This window comes from Ursus maritimus, unplaced genomic scaffold, assembly GCF_017311325.1.
Source record: "Ursus maritimus isolate PB19 unplaced genomic scaffold, ASM1731132v1 scaffold_22, whole genome shotgun sequence".
NCBI lineage: Eukaryota > Metazoa > Chordata > Mammalia > Carnivora > Ursidae > Ursus > Ursus maritimus.
Genome location: NW_024424675.1, coordinates 46,898,373 through 46,904,638, shown reverse-complemented (window position 1 = coordinate 46,904,638; position 6,266 = coordinate 46,898,373). Strand labels below are relative to the sequence as shown.

At 62.7% G+C, this 6,266-nt stretch overlaps 1 protein-coding gene across 2 annotated transcripts in view; it reads right to left on the bottom strand.

Annotated features, from left to right (window-relative positions):
* Positions 1–1,350: 1,350 nt before the first annotated feature.
* SLCO4A1 (solute carrier organic anion transporter family member 4A1) overlaps positions 1,351–6,266 on the bottom strand; it is a 26,388-nt gene continuing 21,472 nt past the window's right edge. For both annotated transcript variants that reach the window (XM_040638568.1, XM_040638567.1), the window contains exons 9-13: positions 5,424–5,589; positions 5,156–5,328; positions 4,827–4,891; positions 4,247–4,395; positions 1,351–2,503 (exon numbers count right to left, since the gene is read on the bottom strand). In XM_040638568.1, the coding sequence (XP_040494502.1) occupies positions 2,339–2,503; positions 4,247–4,395; positions 4,827–4,891; positions 5,156–5,328; positions 5,424–5,589 (718 nt within the window). In that variant the 3' untranslated portion in view covers positions 1,351–2,338. The remainder of the gene's footprint in view (positions 2,504–4,246; positions 4,396–4,826; positions 4,892–5,155; positions 5,329–5,423; positions 5,590–6,266) is intronic.

Genomic DNA, 6,266 nt, shown 5'->3' with positions numbered 1-6,266 from the left:
AAAACCCACTGAGTTGCGCTTTAAATGCGTGAGTGACGTGGGGTGTGATTCCTATTTCAATAAAGCTGCTTTAAAAAATGTTTGAGCTGAAAGAAGTACCCACTCCCGTCTAGACCCTTTCCAAGGGCAGAGACAGGATGGAAGGGATCCAGAAGCAGCCGGTGCCTGGGGCCCCTCCCCGTGAAGGGGGTCTGAGGGCCTCCCCCCAGGAGGGGGCATCGGGGGCACCACCCGGGGTGAACCCCAGCGCCCTGGCTGAGCTGTCCGTCCCAGGCCCCTGCTGCCCTCCGGCCGGCCTGGGTTTGCTGCCGGGAGCTCTCCGGGCAGCGCCTCCCCTGTTCCCTGCCGCTCAGCACAGCGTCTGGCATGCCGCAGTGCTCAGTTCTCAAGTGTGGTCCCGACGGCCAGGGAGCCTGTTTGTTCCTGCTCCGCACTTGGACCAGGCCCCTGGTCCTGGCAAATGGAAGTGGGCGGGTCGGGGTCCGAGGGGGGACCGACGTCCTGCTCACATTCACAGAAACGTGGGAGTGGAAGGAAGAGAGAGCCCTGTCTGGGGTCTTGGACCCCAGGACACCTCTGAGCTGGCTCCCCGGTGCCCACCGGCCATAGTTGTGGACTCTGGGGTCCCTGGCGCCCACCTGGGAGGGGCTGCAGTTGGGGTCAGAAGTCACAGCCAGAGCTGGTGCCTGGGGGGCCTGAATTCAACCAGGGGAAGGCAGGGCACACCCCAGGACCCCTGTGGCCTCGGTCCTCCAGCTGTCACAGACCATCCCCACAGGACAAGGAGGCAGAGGTGCCCCGATAGGAAGGACACCTGCCCTGGGCATTGCAGGGACTCGGGGCCTGGTGCCGCTCAGAACCTCCAGCTGGGAGCTCCGGGGACTGGATCATTTGTCCGCTGATCACTACGGTGGCCAAGTTCCGGCCCTCCAGGGGCGACGCAGACAGGCCATCGCCCAGCGTGGTCGCTGCTCCATCAGATCGGACGCCCGGGGCAAAGCGACCTAGGCAGTGCTGGGTCTCCCCACCTCCCACACACACACACATTCCTCCAGCACCAGTTCTGTGTCCAGCCATCCTGGTCTGAGTCCTGACGTCGGGTCATTCAGGAAAGGGCAGGAAGTGGGGCCCTGGGCTGAGGACTCAGGCCCACCCACCCGGGGGCTGGACTCTGGGGTCGCAATGGGGGAGGGGAGATGCCTGCCCAGGCGGGTTCAGGGCCAAGAAAGTGCTCATCCGGGGCCAGCCTGCCACAAACTTTGAGACTCAAACTCAGAAACCCACAGGAAGGACGTATGAAACCATCGAACTCTGCAAATTCATAGAAACAAAACACATTGGACAGAGAGATAGGTTTTAAATATTAAAATATATTTATATACACATCATTTTAGCAGAGGACACCCGCCGACAGACATTCCATGAAGTCCCGCTGGCCTCGCGGTACAAGTCACACGTGCTTGCTAAGCGTGTTACGACGTGCCCCTCACTATCGGGTAAAAAACAAATCCTATAAATAAGTCTATGCAACATACTGATTCATAAATTCTGCTCATGCACGCGGCTCCCGTCCAGCTGCTGCTCTGAACACCGAGAAGGCGGCTTCACCAGGACCGCGCCCCTGGGGACCGCCTCACACCTGCTTCCCGTCCTCAGAGGAAACACCGGGAGTCAGGGCAGGCTGGTCCGCAGGATGCAGTGAACGGAACCGTTCAGAAGCACGGCCCGCAGACATCCCCTCGGGGTGGGGGGGCAGTGCCTTCTGCTTTCATCCAGTGGTTTCGACGGGGCCGTGCATAAAGACCTGTGTGCGCGTGGAGGGCGGTGGCGGGCCCTCCCCAGGGTCCCGGGCAGGACTGTAACCGACAGGCCTCCCGGAAGCTGCGGGCCCCACACCCAGGCCTGCAGGTGGCTTTGCACTTTCTAGCACTAACAGCACAGTCAGGATTGCGTAGTTCGTTTTAAAAGCACGGCTGTTAACGCGTCCAGGGCTCTTGGGGCCCCCGAGGAGAATTCAGTGCTGTGTGGCTATGTCCACTCATGGAGTGTGAAGCAGGAAGGGAACGGCAGCTAGGCCTCGTGCTCTCTGAGCCGGAGAGACCATCACCCTGGTCCCCAGGGGCAGGAAGGAGCTGCACCCATTGTCGATGTGCCTTGCTTTCTCTCTCCCTGGTGTCAGAGACCCACATGCGTCCTCCGCCCGCTCGAGACCCTCGGATCCAATGGGAGATTTCTGGAGGGTCTTCAGCACGGGGGTATCAACCGGCGAGGGGTCAGCCCCTCTGGGGAGAAATCAGACAGAGTCTCAGGAAGTGCCCCTGGGTGGACAGAAGGGCCGTCAGACGTCACTCTGGAGCTGGAGGGCTGTGGGGGCATCCCGGAGGTCCATGGGGGTGTCGGAGGCCGAGGACTGGCTGGGCAGAGAAGCTTCCAGTCCGTTGGGAGACTCCGAGGGTGGTTTGTACAGGAGGCAGGCGGTGGCGAAGAACAGGAAACCCAGCACCTAGGGAGAAAGAGGCGCTCGCTGGACCACACCCAGAGCTGCCCACCCGGCCCCGGTCCCTGAGGACCCCTGCTCCGGCGAGAAGACCCTTCTTTCCTGCAGAACCCTAGCGTGGACACCAATACTGTTTGTGAGGGAACAAAAAACACCATTTGACTAAAACCAGGCCCCAGGGGAGGTGGAGGGCTTCAGGGCTGAACAGCGTCCCCCCAAAAGAGACACGCCAGCCCTGACCCCCAGAACCTGCAGCTGAAAATAGGTCTTTGCAGATGTCACTCAGTTAAGGATCTCGAGATGAACTCGTCCTGGATGCTGGGTGGGCCACCTGCCATGCCGGGGGTCCTTACCCGAGCAAGGAGAAAGCAGTTTTAGAGACACAGGGAGAGGCCATGTGACCCGGAGGCAGCAATGGAGACGCAGGCCCCAGGCCCCTGGCAGAGCTCCCAGAGGGAACCGGCCTGCCCCACGTGCATTTGGGGCCTCTGGCGTCTAGAGCCGAGGAAAACCTAAGTGTCTGCAGTTTTAAGCCTCCTGGTTTGTGGTCCTTGCTCGGCGCTACGGAGGCCGCACCCCGCAGCCAGCCGCATGGACCTCACGGCCCGCAGGGCCCCCACGCGGCCTCGGGGAGGACACTGGGCCCGCCAGCTGGGCTCTGGAGACACGCGTGCATTTTGACGTGTAAATGCTGCGTTAGCAGGAACACCCCCGGCCTGACGGGCCCGAAGCGTTTCCACTTCGGGACGGTGACCGAATGGGACGCGTTTGGAACCTGTCTGCTCCTCCCGCTAAAACTAACCGTGTCCTTAGACGCGCTCCTAACCATCGTGCCGACGCCGGGGGTGGTGGTCCGGGCAGACAGACGTCCCCGCACGGGCCAGCTGCTCTGGGCAGAGGGACCGTAGGACACAGAAGCCCTGGAAAGGGCGTGTCTCTACAGCTGACCGGCGCTGACCTCCAGGGCCTCCCAATCCCTGCTCACACCGGCTCTTTTTACGCTAAGCCGTGCGGAGGTAAACCCAGGCCGAGGACCCTCCAACCTCCGGCCCTTCCAGAAAAACTCAAGGCAAGAGGTGGAACCCCGGAGCACCCCACCCAGAGAAGGGAATCAGAACCCTCTCACAGACGCCCCAGGATTTCATGTCATTGTGAAGGTTTTGTGCCTTTTCCTCCAATCAGGCAAAATTCAAACTATAAATACTGTGCTTCTTCCCACGCAACGTGAGCCAAGTGGTCCAGCAGGAAGTTTCTCCTAACGGGTTGGGCTAGGGGAGGGGGCAGCGCCCTGGGCACAGCAAGGCTGGAAGAAGAGGGTGCTGCTGGTGCATGGATCCATCAGGCCGACCCGGCCCCGACAGGAACAGGCCTGTCAGAACCCACGCTCACAGAAAGGAGCTGGTTTTCATTTCTGCAAAACCCCAGCTGACCAGAGCCCCAGGCCCAGCGGCCGAGCTGCAGTGTGAAGGCCTGGGCAGGCGGGGTGCCAGAGGCACCCCCAGCGGCTGGGCTTGGAGGCCCTGGGGCTCTGAGGCCATCGCAGCATCACCGGCCCGACCCCGACGGCTCTAACTTGGAAAGGACGCTGCTCCTGGACACTGGGCCACCAGGGTCCAGTGGAGGGTCTGAGCTGTGAGGGCCCCCGTGGAGCGCCTGGACCGCTGAGCTAGCTGGAGAAGATGCTCAGCCTTTCGGAGCCGACTCTGGGGCTCCCTCCCTCCCGCGCGGGGCAAGTGCCGCCTCACCCACCTTGTACACCAGCCCGGAGGTAAGCATGTACCGGCTCATGGCCGAGTTCTGGTACACGAAGCAGGAGCCCTGCTGGCCACACTGGTCCTGCCAGAGCAGGCACGCCTTGTCAATCACCCAGCCAAAGGCGATGGGCCCTGGGATGCCCCCTGCAGAGAGAGGCTCAGTCAGCACCCGGCACGGTGCCCCGGCCTGCACAGGGCAGGCAGGGCGGGGGGGGAGCAGGGGCAGCGCCAAGACCCAGACTGTGCGGGTTCTCAGAACGGTGGTGTTGGTCACTGGTGATCTCAGGGGGTGCAAAGTGAACATCAGTGTTCCTTTCTGGGGGGACCTGGCGTCAGGCCGGGGAATTTCCGTGACTTCTGACACCCTTTGTGCTAGCAAGGAAAAGCCACCCTCTGGGCGAATAAATGACCACGGGTCCCTCTAGTGGACTGTTCAGGAATGGCATCCTTCCCCAACGCGGGCGCAAGCTGTGCCGGGATGCACACCAGCCAGGTGAGATTTCTGCCGGGTGCCCTTGTGCAGTGAACATACTACACAACTGTACCATGCCACCATGCCACCCAGGGCACAGTACCTAGAGTCCTAACCACAATCCACTGGATTCCCAGCGCAAAGGATCTCTGCCGGTCACAGACACACCTGAAATGGAAGACAGCAGCGTCAGCGGCCAGGAGAGTGTGGCGTCCGCCACGTCACACCCCACGCCAGCAGCCAGGTCCTGGCCAAGCCCCAGGCTGCATCACCGCCTCCCCAGGTGGCAAGCACCTCACAGAGGCAGTTAGCCCGTTGCTGCCGCAGCGCTCCAGGGGCCCAGCACGTACCCTGCAGGGTCTGCAGGGCTCCGCCGCAGCGCGCTGCAAGGGACGGCGCTGGACCTGAGCGAAACCCAGGCCCGGGGCTTACCGTAACGTTGCCGTCAGCGCAGGAATGCTGCTGAGGAATGTAAAGAGAATTACAACGAATATGAAAACCAGAAGGAGGGGCTTTCTTTGACAAGTTGAAGTGCATTTCCCTGCGGTAGCATGGCCAGAACCAGAGGAAAAATTCTGAGGGACACAGCTACAGTCTCGGTACACCTGAGGGGCGCAACGACAGCGCTGATTACAGGAGGAAGGGACGGGGGCCCCCCAGTGCAGGGCGCGCACGGCACGAGGGCAGCAGCCGCACTCACCTTCTGGCCGCCCGTGCCAGGCGCAGCCTCCCCGTGGCAGCCCGCGTGGCAGGGAGAGTAGTACGTGAGGCCGTCGGAGCCGCACACGGGGCTGTACTGCTCGGGCCCGCAGGCGCACTGGGCGTTGCAGGTGGCCGTCAGCTCCAGGTGGCCTTCGGGCAGGAGGCTGTGGGCCGGAGACAAGGTGGCGGTGGGACCGGGGCCAGCGCCGGGGGGCGGGGGGAGCGCCCAGCCGCAGGACTCGGCCCCAGCGGCCACGTCTGCTCCACCCGAGGAAGGTGCCTCCCACTCGCAGGATCGTTGGAAACTCCCACGCCACGCACCGCACGCCCTGTTCTGCTCCCCGACCGTGTGTGCCATGCTCCCCTGACTCGGTTATTGGAGAGGCAATGTGTGCACAGGCTCAGAACACAGAAGTGCCGAGAGGATGGGGGCCACAGCCCTCCGCCAGGGCGCCAGCCCCTCAGGTTGCGGCCGCACATTTGCACGGATCGTGTGTGCCCACACGGCAACGCTCACAGACGCACACGATCTCTTCTCTTTTCCGCTCAAATGGAAAACTCTGTACCGTCATCGGTCCTTCCTGCTCGCCCTCAGCACAATGGCCTGGAGCCGGCCCCAGGACCAGCTCCCGCCTCCTGCCCGTGGTGGCAGAGCCCTCATGGCGGGACCACGGCAGCGTCGCCTGTCCCCTCCCCACCAACCCCGTCAGAGGACCGCGCCATCACGGCATCTTCGAGCTCTGGATCGGGACCTGTCAGCTCCACGGAGAACCCCGGGAGGGGCCCTGTCGGCCCAGGAGCAGGCGGTTGGCACCTGCCTTAGACACTCGCCACCTGCCAT